Source organism: Salvelinus alpinus, chromosome 30, assembly GCF_045679555.1.
Source record: "Salvelinus alpinus chromosome 30, SLU_Salpinus.1, whole genome shotgun sequence".
NCBI classification, from domain to species: Eukaryota; Metazoa; Chordata; class Actinopteri; order Salmoniformes; family Salmonidae; genus Salvelinus; species Salvelinus alpinus.
Window position 1 is genome coordinate 14,712,096 of NC_092115.1, and position 23,147 is coordinate 14,735,242.

General features: G+C 42.9%; 1 protein-coding gene across 2 annotated transcripts in view; it reads left to right on the plus strand.

Annotated features, from left to right (window-relative positions):
* Positions 1–22,841, plus strand: part of LOC139560194 (guanine nucleotide-binding protein G(I)/G(S)/G(O) subunit gamma-12-like) — a 60,653-nt gene extending 37,812 nt beyond the window's left edge. For both annotated transcript variants that reach the window (XM_071376756.1, XM_071376757.1), the window contains exons 2-4: positions 18,492–18,526; positions 18,641–18,749; positions 19,871–22,841. In XM_071376756.1, the coding sequence (XP_071232857.1) occupies positions 18,657–18,749; positions 19,871–19,996 (219 nt within the window). In that variant the 5' untranslated portion in view covers positions 18,492–18,526; positions 18,641–18,656 and the 3' untranslated portion in view covers positions 19,997–22,841. The remainder of the gene's footprint in view (positions 1–18,491; positions 18,527–18,640; positions 18,750–19,870) is intronic.
* Positions 22,842–23,147: the final 306 nt, after the last annotated feature.

Sequence of the window (23,147 nt, forward strand, 5' to 3'; positions counted from 1 at the left end):
ATGCATCATGAATAACAGTATTCAGTAGAGGGGAGGCGAGAGATGGAGATGCATCATGAATAACAGTGTTCAGTAGAGGGGAGGCGAGAGATGGAGATGCATCATGAATAACAGTATTCAGTAGAGGGGAGGCGAGAGATGGAGATGCATCATGAATAACAGTATTCAGTAGAGGGGAGGTGAGAGATGGAGATGCATCATGAATAACAGTATTCAGTAGAGGGGAGGCGAGAGATGGAGATGCATCATGAATAACAGTATTCAGTAGAGGGGAGGCGAGAGATGGAGATGCATCATAAATAACAGTATTCAGTAGAGGGAAGGCGAGAGATGGAGAGGCATCATGAATAACAGTATTCAGTAGAGGGGAGGCGAGAGATGGAGATGCATCATGAATAACAGTATTCAGTAGAGGGGAGGCGAGAGATGGAGATGCATCATGAATAACAGTATTCAGTAGAGGGGAGGCGAGAGATGGAGATGCATCATGAATAACAGTATTCAGTAGAGGGGAGGCGAGAGATGGAGATGCATCATGAATAACAGTATTCAGTAGAGGGGAGGCGAGAGCAAGAGGATACAATAGCTTGAAGTTTTATGGTGCTACTGTTGCTGGAACAGATTTGGGCACGGGGCCTATGGCAACACGCACCCAGCTGCAGAGCATGCTTCCCCCCCCTCGGTTTCTAACGCTCCCTCTCTCTTTCTCTGCTTCTCTCGCTTAATATCTTCACTCTTATACACATTTTAACAGTGTCTCTAGTCTATTTCATTATCTCACAACCCCATACTTTTTATCTCTTTTAACCCTCACTTTCTCAGTCCTCTCAACTTTCCCTATTTTCACACAAAACCCCCATCCACCACATCCAAGACCATTTCCAGATCAACTCTTTCCTCTGAGCCCCAGGTATATAGGCCTAGTTCTGTATATGCCTAGTTCTCACAACAATGCCATTTGCTATCCAAAGGGCTGAGGCACTGCCTGTGCTACTCGGCCGCCTTGGCTCCTGCATGTCACCCCCTTGCGTCTGCGGTGACGTCTGAGGGATATTATCTTCCATAAGCCTCTGTTTGTTTTGGGCCGCCCAGTGGCTGATAATGGCCCCATTACTGGAGAATAAGGGCTCCTGTGCAGTTCGCTGGAAGACCCACTGTCTACAATCTGGATCCTACCCAGCTGGCAACTCCCCCTGCTCCCTGCTCGCTGCTCCCTGCTTCCTGCTTCCTGCTTCCTGCTCCCTGCTTACCCCAAGGTAGCCACTGGCCAGGTTATTTTTAGGACCTGCTGCATGGGGCTGTTAGTGCTCATGATGTCATCGCGTTGGCTGGGTTTTGTATCAGTGTTTCACTCAGTGTTTCACAGTGTAATAGCACTTGACGTGCTGTGTGTGAAGCTGTGGGATGTGTCTGAAGATTTGGTGTTCTGAAGAGACTTTACCGTCATGTACTAGGTTTCTGTTTAATCTAGGTCTAATCCATGGTGCCTAGCCCATTCTCTAGAAAGACTGAACAACTCAGATGACAGTTGCACCAATAAAAATAGACAGTAAAATCCCATTTCCAATGTCATTCTCTTTCTTTCGTTCTCTCTCTCTCTCTCTCTCTCTCTCTCTCTCTCTCTCTCTCTCTCTCTCTCTCTCTCTCTCTCTCTCTCTCTCTCTCTCTCTCTCTCTCTCTCTCGCTCTCGCTCTCTCTCTCGCTCTCTCTCTAACTCTCTCCTCCTTCCATCCTTCTCTCTCTTTCTCTTTCTCTCTCTCCTTTTCTCTCCTTCTCACTCTCTCTCTCTCTATCTCCTCTCTCTCTCTCTCTCCTTGTTATTGCAGTCTTGTGATGTGGGGCAGGTGCCTGAATTCCCCTTCACTTAGATCATGGAGAAGAAACTGTCAGTTGACACAAGCTATTTATAACTAAATTCCATGAGTGGTTCAATAGGAACATTCTGTACTGTTTACCCTGAACGCTGAAGCAGAATTCTAGTTCAATGATTCAATGGCCCAAAAGTCCCCTCCTCCACAGTCTGGGAAAACGATCCTGCCTGGAAATGTAGTTCTTCTAGTAGGCCAGGGCAACACTGTGTGTACAGTCTCGAGTGCCCTGTTAGAATATTTTAAACAATGCATCCTTCCTCTTTTCTTGAAGAAATCACTTGTTGGAACGCTGAAACGGTGGAAACTGTTTGCATTTCTCAGATGCTTCGACCTACATCAAGTAAAAAAGGACTAACATGTTTATTTTATGAACAGGGCCTGGACTTGTTTTTTTTCATGGTATCCAATTTGTTAATTACAGTCTTGTCTCATCAGTGAAACTCCTGTACGGACTTGGGAGAGGCGAAGGTCAAGAGCCGTACGTCCTCCGAAACACAACCCAGCCAAGACGCACTGCTTCTTGACACACTGCCTGCTTAACCCGGAAGCCAGCCGCACCAATGTGTCTGAGGAAACACTGTACACCTGGTGACCGTGTCAGTGTGCATGCGTCTGGCCCCACCACAGGAGTTGCTAGAGTGCGATGGGACAAGGACATCCCAGCCGGCCAAACCCTCCCCTAATCCGGACGCCGCTGGGCCAATTGTGCGCCGCATGGGTCTCCCGGTCGCGGCCGGCTGAGACAGTGCCTTAGACCACTGCACCACTCGGGAGGCCTCAGGGCCTGGACTTGTTACTCTGTATGTAGTCAGAGTAGCAGTGTGTGAGGTGGAATGGGCAGAGTCCAGTCTGATACTGTTTATACATGGCTAAGTCATGAGTCAGACTGGATTCAGCTTAATCCACACATACCACATATCCCTGTGCTATCACTGACTCCAAACACATCCTGTGCTCTTCAACTCTGTACCTGCCTAGCCCACTACTGCTGGATGTACAGCACGGTATTGTACTCACACAATCATGGGTTGCTGCTATCATTGCATGCGAGAACATCAAAACCTAGTTTTATCATGTTGAATATGAAGCAAGAACAAGATGAGTTTGGATTGACTCCTAATGCGTTTTATGAAACCGGGTGCCAGCCCCTTCCTGCATTAGCCTATGAGACATTTTCATGCCAAACATGTAGAATGCAGACATTGCTGAATGTAGAAATAATCTAGGCTAGCATTCTACCTCTACAGGAAACCTCTATGGCTGCTCTGTCAGTATAGAATCAACACGGGTAGGAGAGAAGGTTAGAAATGAGACTATAGTAATTACATGGGAATTTGAGGATTTGTGGATTCCTCAGAAATGAGTTCAGTGTAGAGGCGACTGTCTAGACAGAGCTGTGCTGTGCTGCTGAAACAGAGCTTACAGAGTGAAACCTGTAGAAGCAACAGGACCGTTTTCAATAAAGCCTGTGTGTGTGCATGTACTGCATGTCTGAAGGTATGTGTGGACAAGGGAATGACTGTATGTTTACAGTACTGGAAAAGTGTATTTTGTGTGAGAACTTGTCCATTCCTTTTGTGATTATTCTGAAGAAGGCCATTGAAGGCCGAAACGTCAGTCTTTTAAATGTATCTAATAAAACGATGCATTTTTAATGGTGAGCGAGCGTTGATGAGCAAACAGGTCTTAAGACCTGGAGACTTGTGTTGCTGGTAATATAATATAGATAACATAAAGACTTAAAGGGATACTTCAGGCATGCTAGCAGATACTCATAGACTTCCAGTCATTGTGCTAACACTAGTTAGCATTGACTCACTTAACTACCTCTATAACTTCCTTCATACTGGACCCAGAGACATTAAAATGGTATCCACAAGTTAATCTGACACCGGGGAAATAGATAAAGGGTCTTATTGCTAAAATGCCGAAGTATCCCTTTAGGGTCAGGAGGCTAACATAGTCTTGGTGTGGTTAGACCCAGGGACGGACATAGTGATTTGGAGGCAGCTTCATTAAATAGTACCCGCAAAACACCAGTCTCAACGTCAACAGTGAAGAGGCGACTCCGGGATGCAGGCCTTCTAGGCAGAGTTCCTCTGTCTAGTGTCTGTGTTCTTTTGCCCATCTTAATATTTTTTTTTATTGGCCAGTCTGAGATATGGCTTTTTCTTTGCAACTCTGCCTAGAAGGCCAGCAACCTGGAGTCACCTTTTCACTGTTGACGTTGAGACTGGTGTTTTGTGGGTACTATTTAATGAAGCTGCCAGTTGAGGACATGTGATGCATCTGTTTCTCAAACTAGACACTCTAATGTACTTGTCCTCTTGCTCAGTTGTGCACCGGGGCCTCCCACTCCTCTTTCTATTCTGGTTAGAGCCAGTTTGCGCTGTTCTATGAAGGGAGTAGCACACAGCGTTGTACGAGATCTTCAGTTTCTCTGCAATTTCTCTCATGGAACAGGCTTCATTTCTCAGAACAAGAATAGAATGACGAGTTTCAGAAGAAAGCTATTTGTTCCTGGCCATTTTGAGCCTGTAATCGAACCCACAAATGCTGATGCTCCAGATACTCAACTAGTCTAAAGAAGGCCAGTTTAATTGCTTTTTTAATCAGTACAACAGTTTTCAGCTGTGCTAACATAATTGCAAAAGGGTTTTCTAATGATCAATTAGCCTTTTCAAATGATAAACTTGGATTAGCTAACACAACGTGCCATTGGAACACAGGAGTGATGGTTGCTGATAATGGGCCTCTGTACGCCTATGTAGATAAAAAATATGCCGTTTCCAGCTACAATAGTCATTTACAACATAAAAAATGTCTACACTGAATTTCTGATCAATTTGATATAATTTTAATGGACAAAAAATGTGCTTTTCTTTCAAAAACAAGGACATTTCTAAGTGACCCAAAACTTTTGAACCGTAGTGTATATGTATATATTTGCTGCTTATTGGATCCAATGATCACTCGGCTACACAGCTGATGCCTACTGGACTGTTCATTAACACGGTACTTCATTTTGTTTATCTGTCGGCCCCAGCCTCTAACTCAGGCCCTGTGTGTAGCTAACTGACCCTCTCTGCCCATTCATCGCCATTTACCCGTTGTTGCTGTCTTAGCTGTTTACCCGTTGTTGTCTTAGCCCTCCCAATCAACACCTGTGATGGCTTTATACCTCCCTCTAATGTCAATATGCCTTGTATACTGTTGTTTAGGGTAGCTCTCATTGTTTTGTTTAACTGCGGAGCCCCTAGTCCCGCTCTACATGCCTCGGTTAGCTCCCTTGCCCCACCCCCACACGCGGAGACTGCACCTAGCTTAACTGCCGCTTCCAGAGATGCAGCCTCTCACATTGTCACCCAATGCCTAGGTTTACCTCCACTGTACTCGCACCCTACCATGCCCTTGTCTGTGCATTATGCCCTGAATCTATCCTACCATGCCCAGAAGTCTGCTCCATTTACTCTCTGTTCCGAATGCACTAGACGACCAGTTCTTATAGCCTTTAGCAGTACCCTTATCCTACTCCTCCTCTGTTCCTCTGGTGATGTAGAGTTTAACCCAGGCCCTGTGTGCCCCCAGGCGCTCTCATTTGTTGACTTCTGTAACAGGAAAAGCCTTGGGTTCATGCATGTTAACATCAGAAGCCTCCTCCCTAAGTTTGCTTTATTCACTGCTTTAGCACACTCTGCCAACCCTGATGTCCTAGCCGTGTCTGAATCCTGGCTTAGGAAGGCCACCAAAAATGCAGAAATTTACATCCCCAATTACAACATTTTCCGTCAAGATAGAACTGCCAAAGGGGGCAGAGTTGCAATCTACTGCAGAGATAGCCTGCAAAGTTCTGTCATACTTTCCAGGTCTATGCCCAAACAGTTCAAGCTTCTGATTTAAAAAATGAATCTCTCCAGAAATAAGTCTCTCTCTGTTGCCGCTTGTTATAGACCCCCCTCAGCTCCCAGCAGTGCCCTGGACACCATATGTGAATTGATTGCCCCCCATCTATTGTCAGAGTTCGTACCGTTAGGTGACCTAAACTGGGATATGCTTAACACCCCGGCTGTCCTACAATCTAAGCTAGATGCCTTCAATCTCACACAAATGATCAAGGAACCTACCAGGTACAACCCCAAATCCATAAACATGGGCACCCTCATAGATATCATCCTGACCAACTTGCTCTCTAAATACACCTCTGCTGTTTTCAACCAGGATCTCAGCGATCACTGCCTCATTGCCTGCGTCCGTTATGGGTTCGTGGTCAAACGACCACCCCTCATCACTGTCAAACACTCCCTAAAACACTTCTGCGAGCATTTCTAATCAACCTGGTCCGGGTATCCTGGAAGGATGTTGACCTCATCCCATCAGTAGAGGATGCCTGGTTGTTCTTCTAAAGTGCCTCCCCCACCATCATAAATAAGCATGCCCCTTTCAAAAAATGTAGAACTAAGAACAGATATAGCCCTTGGTTCACTCCAGACTTGACTGCCCTTGACCAGCACAAAAACATCCTGTGGCGCACTGCACTAGCATCGAATAGTCCCTGCGATATGCAACTTTTCAGGGAAATCCGGAACCAATATACAGTCAGTTAGGAAAGCAAAGGCTAGCTTTTTCAAACAGAAATTTGCATCCTGCAGCACTAATTCCAAAAGGTTTTGGGACACTGTAAAGTCTATTGAGAATAAGAGCACCTCCTCTCAGCTGCCCACTGCACTGAGGCTAGGAAACACTGTCACCAGCGATAAATCCACGATAATCGAGAATTCCAATAAGCATCTCTCTACGGCTGGCCACGCTTTCCACCTGGCTAACCCAACCCCGGCCAACAGCTCTGCACTCCCCGCAGCCTCCAACTGCTCTTAAACGCTAGTAAAACTAAATCCAAGCTCTTCAACCGATCGCTGCCCGCACCCGCCCGCCTAGCATCACTACTCTGGACGGTTCTGACTTAGAATATGTGAACAACTATAAATACCTAGGTGTATGGCTAGACTGTAAACTCTCCTTCCAGACTCATATTAAGCATCTCAAATCCAAAATTTAATCTAGAATCAGCTTCCTATTTCGCAACAAAGCCTCCTTCATTCATGCTGCTAAGCACACCCTCGTAAAACTGACTATCCTGCCGATCCTTGACTTCGGTGATGCCATTTACAAAATAGCCTCCAACACTCTACTCAGCAAATTGGATGCAGTCTATCACAGTACCATCCGTTTTGTCACCAAAGCCCCATATACTACCCACCATTGCGACATGTATGCTCTCGTTGGCTGGTCCTCGCGACATATTCAAATCAAATCAAATCAAATGTTATTTGTCACATACACATGGTTAGCAGATGTTAATGCGAGTGTAGCGAAATGCTTGTGCTTCTAGTTCCGACAATGCAGTAATAACCAACGAGTAATCTAACCTAACAATTCCACAACTACTACCTTATACACACAAGTGTAAAGGGATAAAGAATATGTACATAAAGATATATGAATGAGTAATGGTACAGAACGGCATAGGCAAGATGCAGTAGATGGTATCGAGTACAGTATATACATATGAGATGAGTAATGAAGGGTATGTAAACATAAAAGTGCATAGTTTAAAGTGGCTAGTGATACATGTATTACATAAAGATGGCAAGATGCAGTAGATGATATAGAGTACAGTATATACATATACATTATATTAAGTGGCATTGTTTAAAGTGGCTAGTGATACATTTTTGATAAATTTCCATCAATTTCCATTATTAAAGTGAGCTGGAGTTGAGTCAGTATGTTGGCAGCAGCCACTCGATGTTAGTGGTGGCTGTTTAACAGTCTGATGGCCTTGAGATATAAGCTGTTTTTCAGTCTCTCGGTCCCTGCTTTGATGCACCTGTACTGACCTCGCCTTCTGGATGATAGCGGGGTGAACAGGCAGTGGCTCGGGTGGTTGTTGTCCTTGATGATCTTTATGGCCTTCCTGTGACATCGGGTGGTGTAGGTGTCCAGGAGGGCAGGTAGTTTTCCCCCAGTGATGCGTTGTGCAGACCTCACTACCCTCTGGAGAGTCTTACGGTTGTGGGCGGAGCAGTTGCCGTACCAGGCGGTGATACAGCCCGACAGGATGCTCTCGATTGTGCATCTGTAGAAGTTTGTGAGTGCTTTTGGTGACAAGCCGAATTTCTTCAGCCTCCTGAGGTTGAAGAGGCGCTGCTGCGGCTTCTTCACAACGCTGTCTGTGTGGGTGGACCAAATCAGTTTGTCCGTGATGTGTACGCCGATGCGATGCAATGCGGAACATATCCCAATCCACGTGATCGAAGCAGTCTTGAAGCGTGGAATCAGATTGGTCGGACCAGCGTTGAACAGACCTGAGCTCGGGAGCTTCTTGTTTTAGTTTCTGTCTGTAGGCTGGAAGCAACAAAATGGAGTCGTGGTCAGCTTTTCCAAAAGGAGGGCGGGGGAGGGCCTTATATGCGTCACGGAAGTTAGAATAACAATGATCCAGGGTTTTACCACCCCTGGTTGCGCAATCGATATGCTGATAGAATTTAGGGAGTCTTGTTTTCAGATTAGCCTTGTTAAAATCCCCAGCTACAATGAATGCAGCCTCAGGATATGTGGTTTCCAGTTTACATAGAGTCAAATAAAGTTCGTTCAGGGCCATCGATGTGTCTGCTTGGGGGGGAATTATATACGGCTGTGATTATAATCGAAGAGAATTCCATTGGTAGATAATGCGGTCGACATTTGATTGTGAGGAATTATAAGTCAGGTGACCAGAAGGACTTGAGTTCCTGTATGTTGTTATGATCACACCACGTCTCGTTAAACATAAGACATACCCCCCCGCCCCTCTTCTTACCAGAAAGATGCTTGTTTCTGTCGGCGCGATGCGTGAAGAAACCAGCTGGCTGCACCGACTCTGATAGCGTCTCTCGAGTGAGCCATGTTTCCGTGAAGCAAAGAACGTTACAGTCTCTGATGTCTCTCTGGAAGGCAAGACTGGACAGACTGGACATTGGCGAGTAGTATGCTAGGGAGTGGTGCGCGATGTGCCCGTCTCCGGAGCCTGACCAGAAGACCGCTTCGTTTGCCCCTTTTACGGCGACGTTGTTTAGGTTCGCCGGCTGGGATCAGATCCATTGTCCTGGGTGGAAGGCAAAACACAGGATCCGCTTTGGGAAAGTCATATTCCTGGTCGTAATGATGGTGAGTTGACGTTGCTCTTATATTCAGTAGTTCCTCCCGACTGTATGTAATAAAACCTAAGATTACCTGGGGTACCAATGTAAGAAATAACACGTAAAAAAACTAAATACTGCATAGTTTCCTAGGAACGCGAAGCCGCCAAACCCACTGGCTCCAGGTCATCTATAAGTCTTTGCTAGGTAAAGCTCCGCCTTATCTCAGCTCACTGGTCACCATAGCAACACCCACCCGTAGCACGCGCTCCAGCAGGTATATTTCACTGGTCATCCCCAAAGCCAACACCTACTTTGACCGCCTTTCCTTCCAGTTCTCTGCTGCCAATGACTGGAACGAATTGCAAATATCACTGAAGTTGGAGACTTATATCTCCCTCACTAACTTCAAGCATCGGCTGTCAGAGCAGCTTATCGATCGGTGTAGCTGTACACAGCCCATCTGTAAATAGCCCATCCAACCTACTACCTACCTCATCCCCATATTATTATTTTTTCTGCTCTACCTGCACATCCTCGTCTGCACATCTATCACTCCAGTGTTAATTGCTAAATTGTAATTACTTCGCCACTATGGCCTATTTATTGCCTTACCTCCTTACTTAATTTGCACACACTGTATACAGATTTTCTATTGTGTTATTGACTGTACGTTTGTTTATCCCATGTGTAACTTCTATGTTGTTGTTTTTGTCGCACTGCTTTGCTTTATCTTGGCCAGGTCGCAGGTGAAATAAAATATACACTACCGGTCAAAAGTTTTAGAACACCTACTCATTCAAGGGTTTTTCTCTATTTTTACTATTTTCTACATTGTAGAATAATAGTGAAGACATCAACACTATGAAATAACACATATGGAATCATGTAGTAACCAAAAAAGTGTTAAACAAATCAAACTATACTTTATATTTGAGATTCTTCAAATAGCCACCCTTTGCCTTGATGACAGCTTTGAACTCTCTCATGCCAGTAAAGCATCCTGAGACCATTCATGTGTGGGGTTGCTTCTCAGCCAAGGGAGTGGGCTCACTCACAATTTTGCCTAAGAACACAGCCATGAATAAAGAATGGTACCAACACATCCTCCGAGAGCAACTTCTCCCAACCATCCAGGAACAGTTTGGTGTCGAAAAATGCCTTTTCCAGCATGATGGAGCACCTTGCCAAAAGGCAAAAGTGATAACTAAGCGGCTCGGGGAACAAAACATCGATATTTTGGGTCCATGGCCAGGAAACTCCCCAGACCTTAATCCCATTGGGAACTTGTGGTCAATCCTCAAGAGGCGGATGGACAAACAAAAACCCACAAATTCTGACAAACTCCAAGCATTGATTATGCAAGAATGGGCTGCCATCAGTCAGGATGTGGCCCAGAAGTTAATTGACAGCATGCCAGTGCGGATTGCAGAGGTCTTGAAAAAGAAGGGTCAACACTGCAAATATTGACTCTTTGCATCAACTTCATGTAATTGTCAATAAAAGCCTTTGACACTTATGAAATGCTTGTAATTATACTTCAGTATTCCATAGTAACATCTGACAAAAATATCTAAAGACACTGAAGCAGCAAACTTTGTGGAAATTAATATTTGTGTCATTCTCAAAGCTTTTGGCCACGACTGTAGACAGGTGTGTGCCTTTCCAAATCATTTCCAATCAATTTACCACAGGTGTACTCCAATAAAGTTGTAGAAACATCTCAAGGATGATCAATGGAAACAGGATGCACCTGAGCTCAATTTCGAGTGTCATAGCAAAGGGGCTGAATACTTATGTAAATAAGTTATTTCTGTTTTTTATTTATCATAAATTAGCAAAAATGTTTAAAAAAAAACGTTTTTTGCTTCATCATTATGGGGTATTGTGTGTAGATTGATGAGGGAAAAAATTATTGTATCAATTTTAGAATAAGGCTGTAACATAACGAAATGTTGAAAAGGGGAAGGAGTCTGAATACTTTCTGAATGCACTGTATATATATAAATACCGTGGAATTACCCGTATACCTTTACTTGGAAATGCCCTATTCATTTCCAGTCATTTGTTGGCTCAATACCCGGGTTATTAAGACAAGTTTTGTGACACTTGTCGGGTCGTAGAGCAAAACGGAGAACACCATCATGTTCGTGAAAGTCTTGTCTTTCCATACTAGTGTGCAGCCCAAACGGTTCTTACACTACGACACCTCCTGGTCTGACAAACACAGCTGTAGCTTAGCCACCTTCCACCGCAGATGCGGAAAGATGACGTCGGCAGATGCGATGGATCGAGATGCAGCCTATGCAAAAAAAACATATCTCTAGCTGAAACAGACAGATTTTGATGGGGGCATCAAGCAGATCATTTATTTTTTCTTTTTACTTAACAATTAATTAGCATTCAACTCTCCAGTCTGACACCAATGCTGACACCAGACTGGGTGGGGTCACCCTAGCGAAGTTATCTTTGTAACCATGCCCTCTTCTTTGAGTGGTTTGCTTTTCTCACCCCAGAACTGAAGTGACATATCTCTCACCCCTGTAGCTTTCTCCCGTGAAGTCTACTACTACCTACTACTGGAACAGCTCAGATAAGCACCATGGTTTATAAAGTTACTGAAAACTCACACACTGAGTTGTCTCTATGATGTAATGTTTGTAGTTTCAACATCCACTGACTACTGTTTGAGTTGTCTAAGCTGTCTGATTATCCTAGGTTACAAAATATATTCAACAGAAAGATTGGCAGTCCCAACCAATGTGCATGACAATAGTTGCTTGCCAATCTATCTAGAACCTTAAATGGTTATTTGGCTGTCCCCATAGGAGAACCCTTTAAAGAACTGTTTTTGTTTCCAAGTAGAACTATTTTGGGCTCATATAGAACTCTTACCACAGAGGGTTCTACATGGAACCTAAAAGGGTTCTTTCTACCAGGTTTATCCTATGGGGACAACCGAAGAACCCTTTTGGAACCCTTTTCTTCTAAGAGTGTAAGGGCTGAACAACTCTGAGCAGCTTTTCTGATGGGATTGGAATGATGTCATCCTCTCTAGTTCTTCAGTGCCTCAATGTTTCTCACACATTAGCAAACATAGGCTACCACCATCAGCAGCTTCTCTGTTTCTCTCTCACCGACTCATAAACTTATCCTACTTTACTCAGCAAAACCAATGGCATCTTTGTTATGGGGGTTCGATTTACTGGGTAACCAAGTGAACACAACCGAGTGTTTACTGTAAACAGGAAGTCACTAGCAGGGCTGATATTCAATTAGCCACAATGTGGGTCTTGTAGTAGAAATTTTTTGATTTTATTCACAGACTCAGATGGAAAGTGCTGATACTGGCAAAAGAGCACGGCTCCAGCAGTGTGAACAGCTACTTCTAGCTTTCACCCTGCAGACAAGAGAACTCCTGCAGCAAGCGTAGTGTGTGTGTGTGTGTGTGTGTGTGTGTGTGTGTGTGTGTGTGTGTGTGTGTGTGTGTGTGTGTGTGTGTGTGTGTGTGTGTGTGTGTGTGTGTGTGTGTGTGTGAGAGAGAGAGAGAGAGAGAGAGAGAGAGAGAGAGAGAGAGAAACCAATTCTGGCTCGCAGCCCAGGGCTTTGAACTCTGGAAAGTTCAAAGAGGCAGACGTCTGTCTAGACTCCAAATATCACTTTACACAAGAGTGGCGACTTTGGCCATAGCCTCAGACAATGTCTATAGACAACCCATATGAACACATTTTAATAAGCCATAGCCTTCTTTAGATATAATCATGCTGACGTTATATGACCTGCAAAAATGTTTGTTTATGAGTCCTGGCTTCAGGCGAAGATGTACAGCTGCAGCCATAGGGGGACATTTATTGTCAGAGGTGTCAAGTATTATTGCATGCTACCTACTTTTTGCTAACTTTCACACTAAAGGACCACACAACCAGTTGACACGGTCCATTATCTTGCAATGCATTTAACATGCATTAGTCAGTGGCAATAGAATTCACAGTAGCCTGACTATATCACATTAATTAACACAGACCCTATTCATAGAAAACTGTATTCATTCTAGTGACTCACAAAGGACTCTCCAGCGTTGTGCTTTGAATGTCATGTTAATTAATAGTGTGTGGGTGAGTGTGTGTAAGGTACAATACAGTAGTGGGCCTGCTGTATTCAATACTGTTGGTGGTCCTGTTGAGGTTGACATGTGAGGGCTGGAGAGTGGTGGCGGGGGGCGATGGGGTGGGCTATGTTATGGGGTGGTCTCTCTCTGATCCTAGGTGGTAGAACTACTGTATGGTGGTTGTGTGGCCCCACGCCTTGGAGTTACTGCAGGGGGATGGGGGTGCCCCTCCCAAAGTCAATTCGGATGGTGGTGGGGATGGTTGGCATCAGATCAGAGGACTTGCTAGCCTGACTCACTTGGGTTGGGTTGGGCTGTTTAAAAAATCACTAATGTTGAGCAGGTCAGAAAACTCCCTTTCACTTCAGACTGGTTGAACTGGTCTTTCGAAGCCACAGAAAGGTTTCTATGGTTCGGGGGCGACAGTTAATACAGGCCTACCATCAGTGTACGAGGCTACGTTATCCAGGACCAGCTTACCTCTGCTACACACTGTCATTTAGTACCATAGTCTGTTCTTTGTAAGCATGCACTGTGATGTTTATTCAACTCTAACTTCTTAGAATTTCAGGTAGAATTTCAAATATATATATTGACAAGTGACAGCCAACATCAACTGACTGCAGCTCCATCAGAACCCGCGGAGCCCAGTTTGACCCAGGTTCTAATGCAGCACTCTCTTCCTTCTGCTAGAAACAGCAGAACACATGAGCTCCTCAGGCCTACCTTTCCTTCTTTCCAAGAAGAGGAAACAAATATCCGGTTGCTGTTTACTGCTCCAAGGAGGGATCTTTACTTTAGTCCGTGATAACCTAACAACGTTCTCTATCACGTTGACTGTAAAGTTCAGCTTGATTTATTTTGATTGTGGCACGTCATCATGGTGCGAAGCTGGAATATTGCGCACATCTTTACTCTTTATGAAGTTAAGAGAGAATCAAGGAAGCTGGAGGAATGTATTCTTTACGAGGAAGAGCTAGTGATGTATTACCATAAGATGTAAAGAAGGGCTTTATAAATACATTTGATTGATTGATTTGATTTGATTGACAAATCAGTTTTCTGATTTAAACATGGTCTTTTATTCATTCTATTGTTATGGTTCACTTGGAAAGTTATCATTCTTCTGTCTGAGGATGATGTTACATCCTTTTTTTCTTCGGGTCATTGACTGTTCAGCTCTGTTAGCTTGACTCCTTGTGTTAGTTTAACACCAGGAACTGACCCACCAAAAACCTGACATGGTGGCAAATGGGTGGGGCTTTTCTCAGAACTCTTGGCTAGAAGTGTCTCTGGACGAGTATTTTTGATACATATTTGCATTGGGGATTTTGGGTTTCAGGTTGATTTGGCTTGACTGGAATGCAGGGTAGGCAGAGATTGCACTTGTGACAGAATTTTCCTTTGGTCACATTGTACCGGGGAAGCTAAATCAAGAAAGTCTTTGAAAGTATCTGACATATGTATTTTACCCAGGTCTAAATGCAGCAACAAAGCTTTCCAGCTTCATCATTGTCCAGCTATGCTTCGCTCTGGAACGTTGTGCTTTAATCAGTCATCCCAAAGCAAAGGCCAGGAAATTACAGTCTTCCCTCCTTCCTGGACACAAAAAGAAATACAGTGGACTCCTGTCGTAGCATCAAAGACTTTAGAAGGAATCACATCCTGTTGGGCACAGGAGTCAAACAAAACAACCCAATCACTCTAATGGAGGAACAGGATCATTTGAATCCTAGCTCTGGTCCTATGCACACTGCACACTTCTGTATTTTGATCATTAAGTTGTGTGTAATTACATTCATATTCTTTACTGATATTACACAATGTTTCTTACATTTCACTCTGCTTTAATTCCTCTGCAGTGTGCATGAACATAGGACTTTTAACACTGGATGCTGATTGGCTTAGTTGAAGATTTAATAAGGCCTACCTTATTGTGGGCCTCGTTGTTGCACATGTGGTGTTTCTGTTTATTACACAATATGTTCTGAGAAAAGTGCTCAAAGCTTCCTGTCTCTTGCAGTAAAAAATGAAGTGTGTATATGTGTGTGAGAGGGAGGGAGAGGGAGTGAAAAAGACACCGAAACCAGAGATCCCAGGAAGCAGAGGAGAGGATGTGTCCAGGCATGTTCCCATCATCCCTGTAAATGATTACCAGGAAGTGGAATTAGAGCTCAGAGACTCCTCTAATTGACTGTGAACTTTACCCCACTTTACTTCACTCCGGACTCTACTCTCAGGACTCTACTCTCCGCTATACGTTGGTGCACTTAAACTATATTTGTGTATTTTTTTACCTTTTCGGCTGGGGATTCAAATCAGAGACCTTTCGGTTACTGGCCTAACACTTTTAACCGCTAGGCTACCTGCCACCCTCTCTTATATACAGCCTGGTTTTGGAGAAGTTGCTCTAGGCATGGATGTGCGTGTATGTTTGTCTTAACTGTGTTTAATACTGACTCAAGCATCTCAATAAGGTGCAACTAACTGCAGTCCGCAATTCAGGGCGTTCCTCTTCCAGCATCCCATTAGTGCCTTCATGAACCCCCCCCCCCCCCCCCCCCCCCCCCCAGCATTCCATTGGTTCTTATATGAACCCCCCCTGCCCTCGAGCACCCCATTGGTTCCTGCATGAATTGCGCAATTGCACCGTTCTCAAGCATCTTGTGACTTTGTGCATGATGAGGAAAACCTCGTGATGTCACTTAAGGGAAAAGGTCTGTGTGTGAATGGAGGAAGTGTGCGAACGGAAGCTGTTGACACTCATGATTACCCTTGTTGCAATGATATATTATTGAAATATTCAAATAGCATGGGTGACTGAGAAAAACAAATTGGTACAACAAGTGGCAAACAATAATGCAGGCACTAGGGATGGTGGGGTGAGCATGAGGGTCTGGGCAAATGAGATGTAATCATTATTAGTGTCTGTAAGTTGTTGTTCGTATTTATATGTTTGTTTCAGGAGTGTAAAAAATAAATAATGTATTTAAAAAAATATATATACAGTACCAGTCAAAAGTTTGGACACATCTACTCATTCAAGTAAAAAAAAATAAAAGTGTACTATTTTCTACATCAATACTATGAAATAACACATATGAATCATGTAGTAACCAAAAAAGTGTTTAACAAATCAAAATATATTTAAGATTTTAGACTCTTCAAAGTATCCTCAAAGTAGCCACCCTTTCGCCTTTTTTAAAATTTATTTTTTAAATATTTTTATTTCACCTTTATTTAACCAGGTAGGCAAGTTGAGAACAAGTTCTCATTTACAATTGCGACCTGGCCAAGATAAAGCAAAGCAGTTTGACACATACAACAACACAGAGTTACACATGGAGTAAAACAAACATAGTCAATAATAGAGTAGAAAAATAAGACTATATACAATGTGAGTAAATGAGGTGAGTTAAGGGAGGTAAAGGCAAAAAAAGGCCATGGTGGCGAAGTAAATACAATATAGCAAGTAAAACACTGGAATGGCCGATTTGCAGTGGAAGAATGTGCAAAGTAGAAATAGAAATAACTGGGTGCAAAGGAGCAAAATAAATAAATAAATACAGTAGGGGAAGAGGTAGTTGTTTGGGCTAAATTATAGATGGGCTATGTACAGGTGCAGTAATCTGTGAGCTGCTCTGACAGCTGGTGCTTAAAGCTAGTGAGGGAGATAAGTGTTTCCAGTTTCAGAGATTTTTGTAGTTCGTTCCAGTCTTGATGACAGCTTTGCACAATCTTGGCATTTTCTCAACCAGCTTCACCTAGAATGCTTTTTCAACAGTCTTGAAGGAGTTCCCACATATGCTGAGCACTTGTTGGCTGCTTTTCCTTCACTCTGCGGTCCAACTCATCCCAAACCATCTCAATTGGGTTAACGTCGGGTGATTGTGGAGGCCAGGTCATCTGATTCAGCACTCCATCACTCTCCTTCTTGGTCAAATAGCCCTTACACAGCCTGGAGGTGTGTTGGGTCATTGTCCTGTGGAAAAACAAATGATAGTCCCACTAAGCGCAAAGCTGATGGGATGGCGTATCACTGCAGAATGCTGTGGTAGCCATGCTGGTTAAGTGTGTCTTGAATTCTAAATAAATCACAGACAGTGTCACCAGCAAAGCACCCCCACATCATCACACCTCCTACTCCATGCCTCACGGTGGGAACCACACATGCGGAGATCATCCGTTCACCTACTCTGTCTCACAAAGACACAGCGGTTGGAACCAAAAAATTTGGATTCATCAAACCAAAGGACAGATTTCCACCGGTCTAATGCTCGTGTTTCTTCGCCCAAGCAAGTCTCTTCTTATTATTGGTGTCCTTTAGTAGTGGTTTCTTTGCAGCAATTCGACAATGAAGGCCTGATTCACGCAGTTTCCTCTGAACAGTTGATGTTGAGATGGGTCTGTTACTTGAACTCTCTGAAGCATTTATTTGGGCTGCAATTTCTGAGGCTGGTAACACTAATGAACTTATCATCTGCAGCAGAGGTAACTCTGGGTCTTCCTTTCCTGTGGCGGTCCTCATGAGAGCCAGTTTCATCATAGCGCTTTATGGTTTTTGCGATTGCACTCGAAGAAACTTTCAAAGTTCTTGAAATGTTGACTGACCTTCATGTCTTAATGTAATGATGGACTGTCGTTTTTCTTTGCCTATTTGAGCTGTTCTTGCCATAATATGGACTTGGTCTTTTACCAAATAGGGCTATCTTCTGTATACCACCCCTACCTTGTCACAACACAACTGATTTGCTCAAACGCATTAAGAAGGAAAGAAATTCCACAAATGAACTTTTAACAAGACACACCTGTTAATTGAAATGCATTCCAGGTGACTACCTCATGAAGCTGGTTGAGAGAAGAAAAAAACTTGAATGAGTAGGTGTGTCCAAACAATTACTGGTACTGTATATAAAAAAAAAAATATTACCCTTGTTGCAAAGCGCTACCAGCTGCACTGCCTATTAAAGTATACATGCCTCCAATAAAACATATGGTTATATCAAGCAAAAACACAATGGAGAACTAATTGAATCACACTTTGTTGACACAACAGCAACGTTCCATTATTTGTTTACTGTACATTCCCTTCGCAGACATATGAATGGTTTGTTAAGACATACTGCGCCATGATTTGTCAAGAGGCTTGCAAAGTGGCCTAACTGCTTCTCATGCGTCAAAGATGGGTTGGTCTTTACCGTCAGATAGCAGGATGTATGTCTGGGGAAAGATTGAGGGGGGGAATGTTCTGTCCCAATACCTGTTCTAAAGTGAGTGGTCATGCTTTTAATGCAATGATTGCCAGTTGTTTAAAAACACTTTTTTTTCTTTCAGATTTCATAAGATTAGATTTCAAAATATTTGACGAGGTAAGTGTTGTCAAATTATCTATAAAAAGGCTATCTATATTTTTGCCATATCTGTTGTGTTTCATGACAAATTCTATAAAATTTGTTTTTCTCTTGTGTACTTCCTCCATGCAGTGGTGTGGAGGCCAAGATGTCATCGAAGATGCCAAGCTCTAACAACGTAACTCAGGCCAGAAGGACAGTACAACAGCTAAAGATAGAGGCCAGTATTGAGAGGATAAAGGTACGGCATGCTGAAAGTAGAAAGGAGTGCTGAGTAACAAAGTAGATTTTACTGGTCCTTACCTAAATGTCTCCCTAAATGCACACCATCTTGCTACTAAGGATAGCCCAATGATCTGTTGTTAGTGTGTGTGTCTGTGTACAGTATACACGTGTATGGGTACTTGTGAGTGTGCGTTAGGCTTGGGCGGTATCCAGATTGTCATACCTTCATACCGACCTTGTGCCATACCGAGATATTCGGTAATACTGGCACTGAATACAAGGGCTGCTTTTTCCTCTGTAATCTGAAGGTTAGCAATGCTAACAAGTACATGTAAAATCACATAAAGAATGCTAACTAAATGCTAGCAAGCATTGCAAACATCTTCTACGGTCTCTGACCGAAAGTATTTGCAGGACAGACATCCCAGCTCATAAAGTTATACAAGTAACAAAAAAATGCAACCACAGTTTGCTGCATGCACAAAACAAACATTAGACAGGAAGGCTCTTGATCCAGGAGGGATATCTCAGCTGTTACCAAACAAAGCTTGATTTTGGAAGAAGCTAACCACTTAGCTAGACATAGATAGTTAACTAGTTACTAAATTAGCAAACCAAATGCACAACTGCAGAGCATTTAGAACATTTTAGACAGTTAACGTATTAATTATAAGATATCTAACAGGCAAACATTTAGTTGTGAATTCCATACTGTAACTAGATCACCTGGTGTGTGCTGCACAGCAGTGAGTGACTCACAAGGCTCTGGTCTTTCATCGTTGTGTGCTTGTATACAAACACCACTTGACCGGTAGTAATCATCATAATGAAAAATTATTTGACAGGTGAAATGAAGAACACAATCTTCTTTATCTCCTAGCGTATTGCACCAGTTGACTTTTTTAAGTATTTACTTAAAAAGTAGTGACAAATATTACAATTTAGTTTTTTTTTAAAGGTACAAATAAATAGTTTCAACGGTATTGAAAAACCATCCTGTGGCTATTTCCAAAAACCTCGCTACATGGTATATATGGTATACAGCCCAAGCCTAGTGTGCATACCGTACATGTATGTGTGTGAGCATAGACTCCTCTTGCCCACACACTCATGCACACTCTCTTATATCACCTGTAGGTATCCAAGGCCTCAGCGGACCTCATGCACTACTGTGGCGAACATGCCAAGTACGACCCTCTGCTCATGGGCATCCCTGCCTCAGAGAACCCCTTCAAGGACAAAAAGCCTTGCGCTATATTATAATGACTCCTTTATGTATCTGTTGGCTTTTTAATGTTCCTGTATGTCTTTTTTTTCTACTCATCCACCCATCATGCCTTAAAGCCTATAACCTTACCCTTTAATGAAAATGTTGTATTTTATCACTCACGTTGAACATACTTACAGACATAACATACAGTGCATTGATACAGTACATCGTTCAAATATACCTTGGGACACTGACTGTTAATGTGTGTCTGATTTAGCTCAGTGGATTTAGCCGTTGTTTCCGACCATCCCTTTAACAAGTCTGTTTTAATCGTATCTTCTGTCATTTGTATTATAATGACCTAATTTAATATATATCAGGCTTTGGAGTCATGGTTGGGACATGTGGCTGTATTGTCTTCTTCCCATTGACTCATCATTGACTCGTGCCGTGTTCACGTGCTAGTCGGAACTAGGAAACTCAGACATGTTTGACTTGCTAACTGGTTAAACAGGGCATGTGTATAACTACAACCAGTTAGCAAGTCAAACATGTCAGAATAACCTAGTTCTGACTAGCATGTGAACGCAGCTTCCTGCTGTTTATTAATAACTTCCTGGTTCAGCAGGATGGCATCTGGACTGTCAGTGAGCAATGGAGGAAGTAGACCCAGGGACAAATAATTTCTAAAATAGACATCATCAGAGCCCTCAACCTTCTATTAATGTAAAGAGCATAAGTTTTTGATTAGTGGTGAGGATATTTTAACTCAATGCCAATTGTCGGATGGGAAACTGCAGTGTACAGCTATGACAGGTCATTCACAACCTCAGTATACAGCACTCCACCCAGCCATTTAAACCAGGTGTTACATAATAGAACACTGTGAGCCAAGTCGCCTCAACATATTTACGATAGTGATCATGTAATCAATGTATAGGTTGGTATTTTAAAGAGGGGGTTCAGTTACAAGTATTCTGTTGGGAGAGACCATAGGAGGTGCACCAGCTTGGCACATGGGTTGTTATTAATGGTGTAATAAATGATTAACTATGTGCACTATACCATGTATTTGAGCAGACTGGTCTCATAGACTAGAAGTAACATAGTAAACGTACATCCGGGACACTCAAATTACACTGAACAAAAATATAAATGCAACATGTGAAGTGCTGGTCCCATGTTTCATGAGCCGGAAAAAAAATCCCTGAAATATTTCCCTACGCCCAAAAAATGAATTTCTCTTAAATTATGTGCAAAAAATTGTTTACACCCTTGTTAGTAAGCATGTATCCTTTGTCAAGATAATCAATCCACTTGACAGGTGTGGCATATCAAGAAGCTCATTAAACTGCATGCTCATTACACAGTTGCACCTTGTGCTGGGGACAATCGAAGGTCACTCTAAAATGTGCAGTTTGGTCACACAACGCAATGGCAAAATTCTCAAGTTTTGAGGGAGCGTGCAATTGACATGCTGACTGCAGGAATGTCCACCAGGGCTGTTTCCTACCATAAGCCACCCACATCATTTTGGAGAATTTGGCAGTACGTCCAACCGGTCTCACAACCGGAGACCACTTGTAACCACATCAGCCCAGGACCTCCACATCTGGTTTCTTCATCTGCGGGATCGCCAGAGGAGAAAGGGGGGAGTATTTCTGTCTGTGGGAAAAAACAAATTCTGATTGGCTGGGCCTGGCTCCCCAGTGGGTCGGCATGACTTTGAAGTGGGTGGGCCTATGCCCGCCCAGGCCCACCCATGGCCTCGCGCTTGCCCAATCATATGAAATCCATAGATTATGGCTTAATGAATTTATTCATATTGACTGATTTACTTGTATGAACTGTAACTCAACAAAATCTTAGAAACTGTTGCATGTTGCATTTATATTTTTGTTCATTATAGTATATGATATGTTACCTTTGGTATGGTTACATAAGATAGAAAGTTAGTTAAGGCAAAAACAAAAGTAGGTTGGTTGGTTGGTTGGGATGGGCGTATAATGCGAATGTCTAGCAACACAAAGGTTGCATGCTTGAACCTCATCACGGACAAATTTAGCATTTTAGCAACTACTTACAACTTTTTTGCTATTTTACAACTACTTAGCATGTAAGCTAACCCATTCCCTAACCCTAATCCTTTTAAAAGTTTGGGAAACCCTGTCCTATTGAACAGTAAAAAATAGAATGTCCTGTATGCCCTGTCGGTTAGCTGTTGGGAACATGTCTCGATAAAACGAACCAGCTGTATCGATGTGGTTAGCACAGATAGGCTGGAAAGTATAATTATGTTTGCATACACAAAGCCTTACAAGTGTTTGCATTGTGGTGTGAAGATTTGTTTTATTTATTCGTTAAATTAAATGGATCTTTCTGTGCAGATTTCCTGTGATTTCTAACTGAATTGTGCCATCGTCTTGTCACTAGCCGAAGAGAAAAGAAAATGTCTGATTGTATACACCTGGTGCTACTGTTTGTAATGTTTGTGTTTGCCTCCCTCCAAAAGGTACTTCATTCATCATAAAGGTCTTGAAATCAGAGACAGGGAGACCCAGTAATCCATTATGAATTCTTGAGCGATGACAATTGTATCTCGATGACTTTTCTCTCTGACAGTGAATCTCTCTAATATGCTAAATCAGGCTACTGTTACTTTGTGTGACATCACCAGACAATTCTGATTCAACCAGCATACCAGCAATGGCCTTTATATACCTTTGTGAGACTCTTACGTGACCTTTCCCTGACCCTCTGTGAAGACAATGTGAACCTGGTGGATTAAAGACATCTGTATGTGGTTTTGTTCATTTTAACAAGTGATGGAGCCTTTGTTTCTCTCTCTGCTGCAGTACAGTCTTTCCTGTTGTTATTAAACATAGATTTATAATTGCACCTTGTCTCCTCTGCTTCTTTGAAGTCTTTACTTTTGTTACTTTCTCACTTTTCTCACTCCATTGTTAGTCTGATGGTGGGTAATATGGTCCGGTGTGGCTCAGTTGGTAGATCATGGCGCTAGCAAAGCCAGGGTTGTGGTTTGAGGGACCACTGCGAAAAAGTACAAAAATGTATACACTGTATAAGAGCGTCTACTAAATGACAAAAATGTAATTATACTACCACGTGCAAGAATCCATTGTTCCCATTATGTTAAGACAATCTAACAATGAATTGAAACATATTATTAAAATGCAGCATTCA